General features: G+C 45.6%; 1 protein-coding gene and 1 long non-coding RNA gene across 6 annotated transcripts in view; both read right to left on the bottom strand.

Moving 5' to 3' along the window:
* Nucleotides 1-16,493, bottom strand: part of LOC115161295 (DDB1- and CUL4-associated factor 6) — a 67,240-nt gene that overhangs the window by 26,715 nt on the left and 24,032 nt on the right. For 3 of the 5 annotated variants that reach the window (XM_029712153.1, XM_029712154.1, XM_029712155.1), the window contains exons 9-11: nucleotides 3,310-3,432; nucleotides 2,792-3,115; nucleotides 465-632 (exon numbers count right to left, since the gene is read on the bottom strand). In XM_029712153.1, the coding sequence (XP_029568013.1) occupies nucleotides 465-632; nucleotides 2,792-3,115; nucleotides 3,310-3,432 (615 nt within the window). The remainder of the gene's footprint in view (nucleotides 1-464; nucleotides 633-2,791; nucleotides 3,116-3,309; nucleotides 3,433-16,493) is intronic. The other 2 variants (XM_029712156.1, XM_029712157.1) reach the window with 1 other exon arrangement.
* Nucleotides 9,218-11,476, bottom strand: LOC115161298 (uncharacterized). Its single transcript, XR_003869231.1, has 2 exons — nucleotides 10,701-11,476; nucleotides 9,218-10,129 (listed from the first exon to the last, which is right to left on the bottom strand). It is a non-coding gene; the product is annotated as an uncharacterized LOC115161298 (long non-coding RNA).

Below are 16,493 nucleotides of genomic sequence, written 5' to 3'. Positions count from 1 at the left end.
GGGAATTTCTCTAGAAAGTTGAGTGAACACTATCAACATTTTCCTTTACTGTGGGAATTGTGATCGAATCAACGCAATATTAGTAATTTTCAATGCAACATACCGAAACAAAACTAACTATGCAAGAGATTTTGTTGTAGGCAGAACGAATCGGAGTATGATTCTATTACATTGACACGCACGATTCAGCCAGTACTCTACAAAAACCGGTGCGCCATAACCAATCAGAGCTGCAGTAGGCCAATATGCAAATAGACCATTGCCATATATGGATCTGTGCCATTCACTTTGAACTGGATTGTTTTTACAGCATGAGCGGTCATGAGTAATTGCCCTTGTTTTGAGATCAAAGCAAGAGCTGCATGCAGCCACGTGTGCACATTTGTACATATCCTTTGCTAGTTAGTGAGTTATTAGCCCAGTTATAGAAAATGTATAGTCAGCAATGGGGGAGTGACTGTAACCTGTAGGGGGGGCCATCTTGGTGGCAGCAGCAACAGCCCCCTGTGATTGGCTCTCAGTGCCTGCGGTGGAGGAAGAGGATTGACTCTGTCCTGGGGGGTCGGCCAACAGGAGCAGCCGCTGCAAGCGCCTACACACTAAACTTACCGGCAGCCGATGAGGGCCGTACTCTAACATAGAGGTGGATAGACGAGAGGGACAGAGAGAGACAGAGAGAGGTGGAGAGACGAGAGGGACAGAGAGGTGGAGAAACGAAAGGTACAGAGGGGAGGAGGGACGAGAGGGACAGAGGGGTGGAGGGGTGGAGGGACGAGAGGGACAGAGGGAAAGAGGGACGAGAGGGACAGAGGGGTGGAGGGGTGGAGGGGTGGAGGGACGAGAGGGAAAGAGGGAAAGAGGGACGAGAGGGACAGAGGGACGAGAGGGACGAGAGGGAAAGAGGGACGAGAGGGACGAGAGGGACAGAGGGACGAGAGGGACGAGAGGGACAGAGGGACAGAGGGACGAGAGGGACGAGAGGGACAGAGGGACAGAGGGACAGAGGGACAGAGGGACGAGAGGTACGAGAGGGACAGAGGGACAGAGGGACAGAGGGACGAGAGGGACAGAGGGACAGAGGGACAGAGGGACAGAGGGACAGAGGGACGAGAGGGACAGAGGGACAGAGGGACAGAGGGACAGAGGGACAGAGGGACGAAAGGGACGAGAGGGACGAGAGGGACGAGAGGGACAGAGGGACGAGAGGGACAGAGGGACAGAGGGACAGAGGGACAGAGGGACAGAGGGACGAGAGGGACAGAGGGAAAGAGGGACGAGAGGGACAGAGGGAAAGAGGGACGAGAGGGACAGAGGGAAAGAGGGACGAGAGGGACGGAGGGAAAGAGGGACGAGAGGGGCGGAGGGAAAGAGGGACGAGAGGGGCGGAGGGAAAGAGGGACGAGAGGGGCGGAGGGACAGAGGGACGAGAGGGGCGGAGGGACAGAGGGACAGAGGGGTGGAGGGACAGAGGGGTGGAGGGACAGAGGGGTGGAGGGACAGAGGGGTGGAGGGACAGAGGGGTGGAGGGACAGAGGGGTGGAGGGACGAGAGGGACGGAGGGACGAGAGGGACGGAGGGACGAGAGGGACGGAGGGGCGGAGGGACGAGAGGGACAGAGAGACGAGAGAGACGAGAGGGACAGAGAGACGAGAGGGACAGAGACGAGAGGGACAGAGACGAGAGGGACAGAGAGACGAGAGGGACAGAGAGACGAGAGGGACAGAGAGACGAGAGGGACAGAGACGAGAGGGACAGAGAGGGACAGAGAGACGAGAGGGACAGAGAGGGACAGAGAGGGACAGAGAGACGAGAGGGACAGAGAGACGAGAGGGACAGAGAGACGAGAGGGACAGAGAGACGAGAGGGACAGAGAGGGACAGAGAGACGAGAGGGACAGAGAGACGAGAGGGACAGAGAGACAAGAGGGACAGAGAGGGACAGAGAGACGAGAGGGACAGAGAGACGAGAGGGACAGAGAGACGAGAGGGACAGAGAGACGAGAGGGACAGAGAGACGAGAGGGACAGAGAGACGAGAGGGACAGAGAGACGAGAGGGACAGAGAGACGAGAGGGACAGAGAGACGAGAGGGACAGAGAGACGAGAGGGACAGAGGTGGAGAGACGAGAGGGACAGAGGTGGAGAGACGAGAGGGACAGAGGTGGAGAGACGAGAGGGACAGAGGTGGAGAGACGAGAGGGACAGAGGTGGAGAGACGAGAGGGACAGAGGTGGAGAGACGAGAGGGACCGAGGTGGAGAGACGAGAGGGACCGAGGTGGAGAGACGAGAGGGACAAGGAGGAAGAGGAGGAGAGGCAATAAAGGAAAATAAAGGAAACAGTAGAAAGAGAGGGTAAGGCAGCTGCTTGAGTGGTACAGCTTCCACACACACTCCCATAGTCTGCGCGCGCACACACACACACACGTTATGTCCTGCTAGTGGCAGTTTACTGTGAGTAGGGTTGGAAAGTGACCGGTAATTTACAAAAGTCAGAGGAATCTTCATGAATTTAGGTAATTAACAGAATATCTATGACAATCTAATCTAACTTTGGTAATTTATACTTGAATATTCTGGTAGTTTCCTGGTAAACGTATAAAGTTTCCAGTAATATACACTCCCTTTAGAACTCTAACTGTGAATCACCTGTTGGCTCTCCTCAAATCAAATACGATGACAATTACTCGGCCCTCTTATGGGAAAAATTGCATCTTAGTGGACTGGAGAGCTAAAATGTCAGTTTTGATTTAAGTACTCATTGTATGTGTGTGTTCTCTCTACGCGACTCTTACCGGACAGTGCAGCCTCTGTGGTGGGTGTTGGCGTGGAGGTCACAGCAGTGTCTGCCTGACTTCTCTGCTCTGAATCTGGGGAGGAGGTGAGGGCGCATGAGGTAAGCACCGAGCCTTCCATGGATGAGGAGGTTGACGGAGGATGTGCTGTAACCGTTGACGATGACCCTGAGAAGGAGGTGGACTTGGAGAGGGGTACAGGTACAGGGTTGACGGCGGAGGCCTCCATTTCCACAGAGCCCTCTAAGGCTCTGACGGCTTGTGGAGGGGGTATTGTAGGGAGTGTTGGGATGGTGGGGGCCCCCTCTATGCGAGGAAGAGTGCCTGGAGGAGATGCAGGAAATATGTGTTTATTTTTTTTTCTGAAGCATGTCTTTTTATAAAGTTCTAATCTGTTGTATTGAATTGTATTTTTTGCCTTTCATAAACAAAACACTGGTGCAGCCCAAATAAATAAATACGGTCTAATCATAGATATGTGGCAACGGGCCAACCACTACCCTGTCCCAGTGTCTCACCTGTAGGGCGTGTCTGAGGGCGCGTGGTCCCCCGGCTGCCCTGGGCCTCGCTGGCCTCCTCAAACCAGCGGGACAACATGTCCGACATCCTCTGCATCAGCGACACGTTGGGACTCTGCTCTCCTGGGGGGGGGGGGGGGGGGGGGGGGGGTTAAAGGTCAGAGCCTGAGTTAGCATGAATGACACGACTGGCTGGCATTTCTCAGCACAACATTCCATTGAAAACCCACAAAGTTACTGTTGCCCGCTTTACCATCTGTCTAGGGCAGGGGTCACCAACAGGTCGATTGTGAGCTACCAGTAGCTCACAGCCCACCTATGAGTAGCTCGCCAAACAATTCTGAAAGTACTCCACCGCAAACTGTCATAAACAAATCTCAAGTATCAGACACAGAAAGCTCCCAGCTACTATCTAATCAACATTATCCCACCCCTGGTTAACCACTATTGGCTTAAAAAGCCAAACCTAACACAATATCTGATAATTATTTCCATCACTCTGTTTAGCCAGTTAATCATGTGGGTTAACAGAAATACTTCCCCCGAAACCCTCTCAATTAAATGTTAACTGCAAAGTAGGCTTATCTGGCAGAAGTATATCATGAGTAAGCATATAATTTGTATCCATTATTAGTTATTTGCAAACTTGCTATGAAATTTGAGCAGCATTGCTAAACTGGCACATTCCTCACTCACTAGATGCGCAATTAAAAAAAGGGGAATTACACTCAAAAATCTAAATGCTAGTTTTCTTCCAGACCTAAAAAGATGTGTCTTCTGATGTGAAATAAAGGCGAATGGAAACACCAGCTAGCTAGAACACCAGCTAACTGTAAATCAACATATTGGCATTGTTGCATCACTGGCAGGAGAACATTTTGGAACTCCCAAAAATGTCTGAAATTACCGAGTAGCTCAGAGTCTGAGAATGAGTTAATTACAGAGAATTAAATAATGTTAGTTAGGGAGCCAATAAACCTACTGAAGCCGTTCATGTTTGAGACGATCGTTTTTATTTTATTTATTCAACCTTTAACTAGGCGAGCCGATCGTTGCCCCAGATCAACTAGTTCTCGTAGCAGTAACAACACAGATATGCCGCCTGAAACACCTCAGCTAGTGGATCGGCGTAGGCAAACACAAACTGGTGTGAGTGGGGATGCTGCCAGATAATGTCTAGAGTATGAGTGTGTGTGAGATGTAAGAAATGGTGGTCGCTACAGCACAAAATCCCAGCGGATGGTGGCTGTATTACATCCAGTCAGAGGTTCCTGTCAGTCTGTCTGGATGGTGGCTGTATTACATCCAGTCAGAGGTTCCTGTCAGTCTGCCTGAATGGTGATGTATTTATTGGACGTGTCACTAATCGTTATGAAGGACTTCCTGGTAGAAGAGGTTACTTGACCAGTCAGCAGCCGATATGCCAGTTAAATAATTGGTGTAATTTGCTTGATTATAAATTGTTTAAAAGGTTAATATCAGTAGTGGGTAGGAGCTCAATATAGACTGCTCAAAAAAATAAAGGGAACACTTAAACAACACAATGTAACTCCAAGTCAATCACACTTCTGTGAAATCAAACTGTCCACTTAGGAAGCAACACTGATTGACAATAAATTTCACATGCTGTTGTGCAAATGGAATAGACAACAGGTGGAAATTATAGGCAATAAGCAAGACACCCCCAATAAAGGAGTGGTTCTGCAGGTGATGACCACAGACCACTTCTCAGTTCCTATGCTTCCTGGCTGATGTTTTGGTCACTTTTGAATGCTGGCGGTGCTTTCACTCTAGTGGTAGCATGAGACGGAGTCTACAACCCACACAAGTGGCTCAGGTAGTGCAGCTCATCCAGGATAGCACATCAATGCGAGCTGTGGCAAGAAGGTTTGCTGTGTCTGTCAGCATAGTGTCCAGAGCATGGAGGCGCTACCAGGAGACAGGCCAGTACATCAGGAGACGTGGAGGAGGCCGTAGGAGGGCAACAACCCAGCAGCAGGACCGCTACCTCCGCCTTTGTGCAAGGAGGAGCAGGAGGAGCACTGCCAGAGCCCTGCAAAATGACCTCCAGCAGGCCACAAATGTGCATGTGTCTGCTCAAACGGTCAGAAACAGACTCCATGAGGGTGGTATGAGGGCCCGACGTCCACAGGTGGGGGTTGTGCTTACAGCCCAACACCGTGCAGGACGTTTGGCATTTGCCAGAGAACACCAAGATTGGCAAATTCACCACTGGCGCCCTGTGCTCTTCACAGATGAAAGCAGGTTCACACTGAGCACATGTGACAGAGTCTGGAAACGCCGTGGAGAACGTTCTGCTGCCTGCAACATCCTCCAGCATGACCGGTTTGGCGGTGGGTCAGTCATGGTATGGGGTGGCATTTCTTTGGGGGGGCCGCACAGCCCTCCATGTGCTCGCCAGAGGTAGCCTGACTGCCATTAGGTACCGAGATGAGATCCTCAGACCCCTTGTGAGACCATATGCTGGTGCGGTTGGCCCTGGGTTCCTCCTAATGCAAGAGAATGCTAGACCTCATGTGGCTGGAGTGTGTCAGCAGTTCCTGCAAGAGGAAGGCATTGATGCTATGGACTGGCCCACCCGTTCCCAAGACCTGAATCCAACTGAGCACATCTGGGACATCATGTCTCGCTCCATCCACCAATGCCACGTTGCACCACAGACTGTCCAGGAGTTGGCGGATGCTTTAGTCCAGGTCTGGGAGGAGATCCCTCACGAGACCATCCGCCACCTCATCAGGTGCATGCCCAGGCGTTGTAGGGAGGTCATACAGGCACGTGGAGGCCACACACACTACTGAGACTCATTTTGACTTGTTTTAAGGACATTACATCAAAGTTGGATCAGCCTGTAGTGTGGTTTTCCACTTTAATTTTGAGTGTGACTCCAAATCCAGACCTCCATGGGTTGGTAAATTGGATTTCCATTGATTATTTTTGTGTGATTTTGTTGTCAGCACATTCAACTATGTAAAGAAAAAAGTATTCAATAAGATTATTTCTTTCATTCAGATCTAGGATGTGTTGTTTAAGTGTTCCCTCTATTTTTTTGAGCAGTGTATATAATCAGTATCCTTTAACTTCACTAGGGTAGGGGGCAGCATTCGGAATTTTGTATGAAAAGCGTGCCCAAATTAAACTGCCTGCTACTCAGGCCCAGCAGCTAAGATATGAATATAATTGGTAGATTTTGATAGAAAACACTAAAGTTTCCATCCAGGAAGTACTATTATTTTGAAAGGCTGTTTTTCCATTGAAAGCCTATCCACCATACAAAGACTTAGGACCCAGTTCACGATCTCTATGGCTTCTTCTACATGTGGCCAGTCTTTAGGCATCGTTTCAGGCTTTTACTCTGAAAAATGAGGGAGATACAGCACTTTCAATGAGCGGACAGTGGAAATTTCCAGACATGAGTCAAGCGCATGATCAGGAGCGTGCCTTTCTTGTTTCTCCTTTTCTATTGACAAAGCTTTTGTCCGGTTGAAATATTGATTATTTATAACAAAAACAACCTGAGGAATGATTTTAAACATCGTTTGACATGTTTCTATGAACTTTTAATGTACTTTGACTTTTCGTCTGGATGTTGAGAGCACGCTTTGTGCCTTTGGATTACTGAACTAAACGCACCAACAAAACTGAGGTTGTTGGATATAAAGAGGGGCATTATCGAACATTTGTGTAACATGTAGTCCTGGGAATGCCACCAGATGAAGATCAAAGGCAAGTGATTAATTTAATCGCTATTTCTGACTTTTGTGAGTCCTCTCCTTGGCTGGAAAATGTCTGTATGGTGTTTTGTGGCTAGGCGCTGTCCTAACATAATCGCATGGTGTGCTTTCGCCATAAAGCCTTTTGAAAATCTGACACAGCGGCTCGATTAACAAGACGTTTATCTTTAATCCTATGTATAACACTTGTATCTTTCATCAATGTTTATGATGAGTATTTCTGTAATTTGATTTGGCTCTCTGCAATTTCACCGGATGTTATTTGAGACAATGCATTACTGAACATAACGCGCCAATTTAAAGTGAGGTTTTTGGATATAAAAAGGGACTTTATTGAACAAAACAAACATTTATTGTGTAACATGGAGTCCTGGGAGTGCCACCAGATGAAGATCAAAGGTTAGTGATTCATTTAATCGCTATTTCTGACTTTTGTGAGTCCTCTCCTTGGCTGGAAAATGTCTGTATAGTTTCTTGTGGCTAGGCGCTGTCCTAACATAATCGCATGGTGTGCTTTCGCTGTAAAGCCTTTTTGAAATCGGACACTGTGGTTGGATTAACAAGAAGTGTATCTTTAAAATGGTGTATAATACTTGTATGTTTGAGGAATTTTAATTATGTGATTTCTGTTGTTTGAATTTGGCGCCCTGCAATTTCACTGGCTGTTGTCGAGGTGGGACGCTAGCGTCCCAATGATACCAGAGAGGTTAACGATGTTTATTGCCAGCACTGTTTGGCACGTTGGTAACTCATTTACCTTTTGATTAGACGACCGGAGTTCAAATCGCAGACAGCATCATGATTCATGAAAACTCATTCTAACCAATAATGGAGCGTACTCATTATAAATACATTGCGATTTAGTTTTGGTATCATATTAACTTGTCTTATGATTTTGTTTGCAGAGCATACAGGCTGGCAGTTTATCGCCAGTTCACCCTGTGGACACAAGGGAGAACTGGACGAGGTGTATGGGGTCTCATCCCTGCGTGTGTCGTTTCTTCCATAACAGGCTGACTACACCGCTCGCAAAATACATTTCTAAATCTATATTATTCAATTATTGCACGCACGCACCAATGAGTGTCTTCGTTGCCAAGGGCTAAAATAGAAATCAGTTCTATTTCTGACGCAGGTCACGCTGCAAGTCCTGCCTCTCCCATCTCCTCATTGGTTTATAGAAACAGGTACCCATGTGCCATCTCCTAATTAGTTATACCCACGTGGGTGATTGAAAGACTAACGAGGCCAGTGGCGGTAATGCACCTAATTTATGAAAGTTGCCAATCGCAATATAAAGTTGAGAAGAAAAGGCCTGGAAGGAGGCTTGATGACTAGAAACGATTCGGCTGACCGTTTTATGTGTGGATTAATTGGTGGACTAGAGGACCTTGTGCATTTCAGGTAAAATAACTAAATGTTTATATCCCAGGACAAATTAGCTAGCAACAGCAAGCTAGCTAAATAGGACAAATTAGCTAGCAAGTGCAAGCTAGCTAGCTGAACTGCCATAAATATTTAATGCTTTTCGACTTGTTCCCAAATTATTACAATTGGTTCAGAGTTTGTTTTGATATTTAAACCTGCGCGTCATGATCGCGTTTGGTGTGGGGGGACAAAAAACATTTATGCATGATGGCACACGTGCACAGCCGGTTTGGGTTTCGTGTAAGGAGCACATAGCCAGAAGCAAAGGCATTGAATAATGTTTTTATTCTACCATTTTTTAACTAGGCAAGTCAGTTAAGAACAAATTCTTATTTACAATGCCTGCCTACCCCAGCCAAACCCTAACAACACTGGGCCAATTGTGCGCTGCCCTATGGGACTCCCAATCACGGCCTGTTGTGATTCTGCCTGGAATCAAACCAGGGTCTGTAGTGACGCCTCTAGCACTGAGATACAGCGCCTTTGACCGCAGCGTAAATCTAGCCTGGCCTAAGACATAGACCTAATGCCTGCGCATTATGTAAAAATAGTATTAGTTAGCTTGTCCACTATAACAACAAGTTCAAGCATAACCAGATAAACTTGCTTTGAAGATAAAAACTACTTTCAGTGCGCACTTATCCCGTGTCCCTGTCACTAGAGTACTGACTTCAACTAGCTTTGGCTGCCATCTATTGGAAAGGAATGGTAACTACACTGGACAGCTAGTTGAGTCAAAGTAGACTTTAATAATATATGCCATTTAGCAGACGCCTTTATCCAAAGCGAACTGGGTACATGGTAGTGAAAACAGATCATAGAAAAGGATTACAATTTTGATATCATGGATGGTCAGTCCTTGCTTTTGAGAGTGGTTACATTTCTCCAGCCCCATCCCTCAGCTTTTTACCGAAAGAGAAGCAGGGAGACTGTTTCTAATGCTGATTGCCACTTTAAGAAGTTAAGATGCAGATTAAATACACACCCAAATATGTTACAGATACTATAAAAATGTCCAATCACTCAGACATCCAGCACAGCAAACAATCAAATGTATTTACAAAAGACCCTTTTAAATCATCAAAATAATTACCACAGTGGTTATAGAGGGTGCAACAGTTCAACAACTCAGAGCAAATGCCAGTTGGCTTTTCATAGCTAAGCATTCATAGGTCGAGAGAGAGTCGAAACAGCAGGACCGGGACAAGGTAGCACATCCAACTAAATAGGTTTTAAAAATAAATAAATAATAATCAGTGGAAAAAAATCCACTCAGATTCCCTTTATGGATGGGTGTATCTTTGAATTAGCTGTTGAATGGCCTGCTCCTTCTCCATTTTCGGAACACCAGCCCGCTCCCCCAAAGTGATCGATAGTATATCTCGGCTCGCACTGTTATCATTGTGATTCTGAGCTCTCAGGTTCATACAGCGAGTTAAGATCTTCACTGATCTCAATCTCCGTCAGCTCAATCTGTGGCTTTTAGGGGCAGGACTCGGTTGTATACTGATGGTCGTGAGCGCAATTTAGCTGGGCCCTGAGCTCTTTAGTGATGGTCACGTGGACCTCTTCTCCACCACAGCACAGGAACACTCTGGCACCCAGGGGTCAGTTTTGTATGCTGTTCTAACTGTTCTTTCCTGTTGGTAGAAAACAATTAAGGCATCAATTAGGCTATAGTTATATTCAAGAATCACTGCATAAACTAGCATTTGCATGTACCTCCTCTGCCTCCTGCATTTCCTCCAGGATGAAAATATTTGCAAATAGTCTGGGTAGCCATTTGCGAGCTACCTGTCTTGTATAATGTCAACACACACACACACAGCAAATACAGGGACATTTATTTATTTTTCAGCAAACATTAGCTATGTCAACTTCAGTCAAGCTAAATGAGGTGGAGCTAACAAAACATTACAAAAACTAAATCTGTCAACAAAATGTATTACAATACTTGACTATCTGAGGTGGAAGCTAGCTACAGTAACTAACGTTATCTAATAACAGCGGTACACTGATAAACTGTGTTCCAATTTTAGTTGCAGTTTAACGTTAGTTGCTTGCAAATGTTATTTGCCGTGAAGGTGTTACACAAAACACTTGAGACGCAATTAACGTTAGCTAGTTATCTTCAACTAGAGTTGCAACAAAGTTGTCCAGTGACGTCTAACGCTAGCCTAGTCAACAACAGACATGCCTGGTTAACATTACCTCTGGCTCCATTGCATTGCCTCCTCCGTTCAGTCGCTTTTTGCTTGACTCCAAAGTCAGCGATGTTGATGATGGTCGGCCGGTAACCCTTACATCATAACCCTCAATTTCAAATGGAGGAGCAAGCAGAGGGCTTCAACGTAGGTTTATGACTCCTTTCCATTCGGAAACTCCCGGTTGCTGCATCGAAAGTGCCCTTCATCGCGGAGTCTGCCTCAGCGAAATGCTGTCTGCAGGTCCTGCTAGCTCGAGTTGGGACGTCCTTCCTCTTCCGGACATCTTCAAAAGTTGTGCGTCCTTGGGCAGCCGATGGTAGTTTACCGAGGGTCATTTTTTGGGAGCCAATTCATACAACCTGGCGCTATACAGTTCATGTTTGAATTACTACTTGTTGTTGCCATCTTCGTTGTCCGCACCTAACACGCCCTTCGAGTCACACTCCACGTACATACTTGGTGTATTAGAAGCAAAGTCAATTTGATGATTCCTGCCAGTGGCGCACTGGCGTCGGTCGTTACTATGGTAATTTAAAATGGCGTCCCCATAGCTCAAAAAAACCTTATCGGCGATCAAAATACTAAATATAGGTTTGTTTTTATGTTAAATGCACATGTTTAGTATTAGTGGACTGACTACATCTCTTTGCTTAGATTTACTTCCTAAAGCGTTTCCATTCCCCGTTTTATGCCTTGACATGGACTCAGAACATCCAATTTCGTTGTTTTTCTATGACCAATTGTAATTTTGAGTGTGAAAAGCAAAATAAATCTAAAACCAGGAAAAATAAAAGAGAAAAAAAATGTAACAATTTGGAGGAAAGAAGGGGGGGGCAGTATTTGCACAGCTGGATAAAAAACGTACCTGATTTAATCTGGTTACTACTCTTGCCCAGAAATGAGAATATGCATATAATTAGTAGATTTGGATAGAAAACACTCTAAAGTTTCTAAAACTGTTTGAATGGTGTCTGTGAGTATAACATAACTCATATGGCAGGCAAAGACCTAAGAAGATTCCATGCAGGAAGTGCCCTGTCTGACAATTTGTTCTACTTCTAGGGCATCTCTATCAAAAATACAGCATCTCTGCTGTAACGTGACATTTTCTAAGGCTTCCATTGGCTCTCAGAAGGCGCCATTGAGTGCAATGACGTCTCTGCAGTCTCTGGGCAAAAAACAGCAGGAGTTTTTGTGAGTGGTCAGGCTGAGAACAATGACACTGCAGTGCGCGTCCACGAGAGGACTCCATGTTTTTCTTTCAGTCTATGAATGAATATAACGTCACTCGGTTGGAATATTATCGCTATTTTACGAGAAAAATGGCATAAAAATTGATTTTAAACAGCGTTTGACATGCTTCGAAGTACGGTAATGGAATATTTAGATTTTTTTTTTGTCACGAAATGCGGCTGCGCGTAACCCTATGGATTATTTCGAACCAAAACAACATTTGTTGTTGAAGTAGAAGTCCTGGGAGTGCATTCTGAGGAAGAACAGCAAAGGTAATCCAATTTTTCTTATAGTAAATCTGACTTTGGTGAGGGCCAAACTTGGTGGGTGTCAAATTAGCTAGCCGTGATGGCCGGGCTATCTACTCAGAATATTGCAAAATGTGCTTTCGCCGAAAAGCTATTTTAAAATCTGACACCGCGATTGCATAAAGGAGTTCTGTATCTATAATTCTTAAAATAATTATGTATTTTGTGAACGTTAATCGTGAGTAATTAAGTAAATTCACCGGAAGTTTGCGGTGGGTATGCTAGTTCTGAACATCACATGCTAATGTAAAAAGCTGGTTTTTGATAAATATGAACTTGATTGAACAAAACATGCATGCATGTATTGTATAACATAATATCCTAGGAGTGTCATCTGATGAAGATCATCAAAGGTTAGTGCTGCATTTAGCTGTGGTTTTGGTTTTTGTGACATACATGCATGCTTTGAAAATGGCTGTGTAATTATTTTTGGCAGGGTACTCTCCTGACATAATGTAATGTTTTGCTTTCGCTGTAAAGCCTTTTTGAAATCGGACAGTGTGGTTAGATTAACGAGAGTCTTGTCTTTAAAAATGGTGTAAAATAGTAATATGTTTGAGAAATTGAAGTTATAGCATTTATGAGGTATTTGTATTTCGCGCCACGCGATTCCACTGGCTGTTGACTACCTTGCCCAGGGAGGTTAAGGGCCCCCCTTAGTTGTTTATTAACCATTATTTTATCAGGTATATTGACAGAAAACAGTGCACTACTTTCTCTTGTACACTAAGGAGCCAGGGAAGAGTTGCAGGGGAGAGGAGAAGAGAAGAATGTGCTTAGTAGCTCGCACCTGTTCATTCTTTTAAAGTAGCCCTCATGCTACAAAAATGTTGGAGACTCCTGGTCTAGAGAATCCTTGTGTCACTCCCCTGACAGTATTAACAGTGCTGCCTGGGCCAGAATGAGTTAATGATATCAGGGTATTGCTTGCCATATAAGTCCCTCAATAGCCAACAGCGGACTACCAATCCACTGCATCATCCAGAAATTATAACTGCTGACCTGGTGGGGAAAATGTTCCCTTCTCCTTATTCTACAATACCCTAACATCGATAAAGGTCTGTGATAGCAAGAGACAGCTTCATCATAGTCTCAACTGGGCCCGGTATAAGCTGTGCGTCAGTGGGAGCTAAAGCTAACGAGATCCCCGTGGACAGAGATAGGCCCCGTTAGCAATGAGAGGCAGTGCTCTGTGGGAAAGATTAGAGCTGGAGGAGATGGAGAAGATTAGAGAGTTATCCGGGTGTGTGTGTATGTATATGTTAGATCCCTCACTTCCAAGGCAGTTATAGTCAATTAACTAATCACTGATCATAATCTTGATGTGATTGGCCTGACTGAAACATGGCTTAAGCCTGATGAATTTACTGTGTTAAATGAGGCCTCACCTCCTGGTTACCATATCCCCCGTGCATCCCGCAAAGGCGGGATGGAGGTGTTGCTAACATTTACGATTGCACATTTCAATTTACAAAAAAAAACCCACAGTTTTCGTCTTTTGAGCTTCTAGTCATGAAATCTATGCAGCCTACTCAATCACTTTTTATAGCTACTGTTTACAGGCCTCCTGGGCCATATACAGCTTTCCTCACTGAGTTCCCTGAATTCCTATCGGACATTGTATTCATAGCAGATAATATTCAAATTTTTGGTGACTTTAATATTCACATGGAAAAGTCCACAGACCCACTCCAAAAGGCTTTCGGAGCCATCATCGACTCAGTGGGGTTTTTCCAACATGTCTCCGGACCTACTCACTGCCACAGTCATACTCTGGACCTAGTTTTGTCCCATGGAATAAATGTTGTGGATCTTAATGTTTTTCCTCATAATCCTGGACTATCGGACCACCATTTTATTACGTTTGCAATCGCAACAAATAATCGGCTCAGACCCCAACCAAGGATCATCAAGTCGTGCTATAAATTCTCAGACAACCCAAAGATTCCTTGATGCCCTTCCAGACTCCCTCTGCCTACCCAAGGACGTCAGAGGACAAGAATCAGTTAACCACCTAACTGAGGAACTCAATTTAACCTTGCGCAATACCCTAGATGCAGTCGCACCCCTAAAAACATTTGTCATAAAAACTAGCTCCCTGGTATACAAAAAATACCCGAGCTCTGAAGCAAGCTTCCAGAAAATTGGAACGGAAATGGCGCCACACCAAACTAGAAGTCTTCCAACTAGCTTGGAAAGACAGTACCGTGCAGTATCGAAGAGCCCTCACTGCTGCTCGATCATCCTATTTTTCCAACTTAATTGAGGAAAATAAGAACAATCCAAAATGTATTTTTGATACTGTCGCAAAGCTAACTAAAAAGCACCATTCCCCAAGACAGGATGGCTTTCACTTCAGCAGTAATAAATTCCTTAACTTCTTTGAGGAAAAGATCATGATCATTAGAAAGCAAATTACGGACTCCTCTTTAAATCTGCGTATTCCTCCAAAGCTCAGTTGTCCTGAGTCTGCACAACTCTGCCAGGACCTAGGATCAAGGGAGACACTAAAGTGTTTTAGTACTATATCTCTTGACACAATGATGAAAATAATCATGGCCTCTAAACCTTCAAGCTGCATACTGGACCCTATTCCAACTAAACAACTGAAAGAGCTGCTTCCTGTGCTTGGCCCTCCTATGTTGAACATAATAAATGGCTCTCTATCCACCGGATGTGTACCAAACTCACTAAAACTGGCAGTAATAAAGCCTCTTGAAAAAGCCAAACCTTGACCCAGAAAATATGAAAAAAAACTATTGGCCTATATCGAATTTCCCAATACTCTCAATTAAAAAAAAAAAAGCTGTTGCACAGCAACTCACTGCCTTCCTGAACACAAACAAGGTATACGAAATGCTTCAGTCTGGTTTTAGACCCCATCATAGTACTGACACTGCACTTGTGAAGGTGGTAAATGACCTGGTAAATGTACACTACGGTCACAAGACGCAGGCCTCCTAACTGTCCCTAGAATGTCTAAGCAAACAGCTGGAGGCAGGGCTTTCTTCTATAGAGCTCAATTTTTATGGAATGGTCTGCCTAGCCATGTGAGAGACGCAGACTCAGTCTCACCCTTTAAGTCTTTATTGAAGACTTCAGTAGGTCCTAGTCTGGCCCAGGAGTGTGAAGGTGAACGGAAAGGCACTGGAGCAACGAACCGCCCTTGCCGTCTCTGCCTGGCCGGTTCCCCTCTCTCCACTGGGATTCTCTGCCTCTAATCCTATTACAGGGGCTGAGTCACTGGCTTACTGGTGCTCTTCCATGCCGTCCCTAGGAGGGGTGCGTCACTTGAGTGGATTGAGTCACTGACGTGGTCTTCCTGTCTGGGTTGGCGCCCCCCTTTGGGTTGTGCCGTGGCGGAGATCTTTGTGGGCTATACTCGGCCTTGTCTCAGGATGGTAAGTTGGTGATATCCCTCTAGTGGTGTGGGGGTTATATCCTGCCTGTTTGGCACTGTCCGGGGGTATCATCGGATGGGGCCACAGTGTCTCCTGACCACTCCTGTCTCAGCCTCCAGTATTTATGCTGCAATAGTTTGTGTCGGGGGGCTAGGGTCAGTCTGTTATATCTGGAGTATTTCTCCTGTCTTATCCGGTGTCCTGTGTGAATTTAAGTATTCTCTCTCTCTCCCTCTCTCTCTCTCTCTCTCTCTCTCTCTCTGAGGACCTGAGCCCTAGGACCCTGCCTCAGGACTACCTGGCACGATGACTCCTTGCTGTCCCCAGTCCACCTGGCCGTGCTGCTGCTCCAGTTTCAACTGTTCTGCCTGCGGCTATGGAACCCTGACCTATTCACCGGACGTGCTACCCGTCCCAGACCTGCTGTTTTCAACTCTCTAGAGACAGCAGGAGTGGTAGAGATACTCTCAATGTTTTGCTATGAAAAGCCAACTGACATTTACTCCTGAGGTGCTGACCTGTTGCACCCTCGACAACTACTGTGATTATTATTATTTGACCATGTTGGTCATTTATGAACATCTTGGCCATGTTCTGTTATAATCTCCACCCAGCACAGCCAGAAAAGGACTGACCACCCCTCTTAGCCTGGTTCCTCTCTAGGTTTCTTCCTAGGTTTTGGCCTTTCTAGGGAGTTTTTCCTAGCCACCGTGCTTCTACACCTGCATTGCTTGCTGTTTGGGGTTTTAGGCTGAGTTTCTGTACAGCACTTTGAGATATCTGCTGATCTAAGAAGGGCTATATAAATACATTTGATATATAGGTGTGTGTGAATAAGACAAAGCGTGAGTGTGA

Source organism: Salmo trutta, chromosome 24, assembly GCF_901001165.1.
Source record: "Salmo trutta chromosome 24, fSalTru1.1, whole genome shotgun sequence".
Lineage (NCBI taxonomy): Eukaryota > Metazoa > Chordata > Actinopteri > Salmoniformes > Salmonidae > Salmo > Salmo trutta.
Note: the sequence above shows the minus strand (reverse complement) of the source record. Positions and strands in the feature narration are given on the sequence as shown.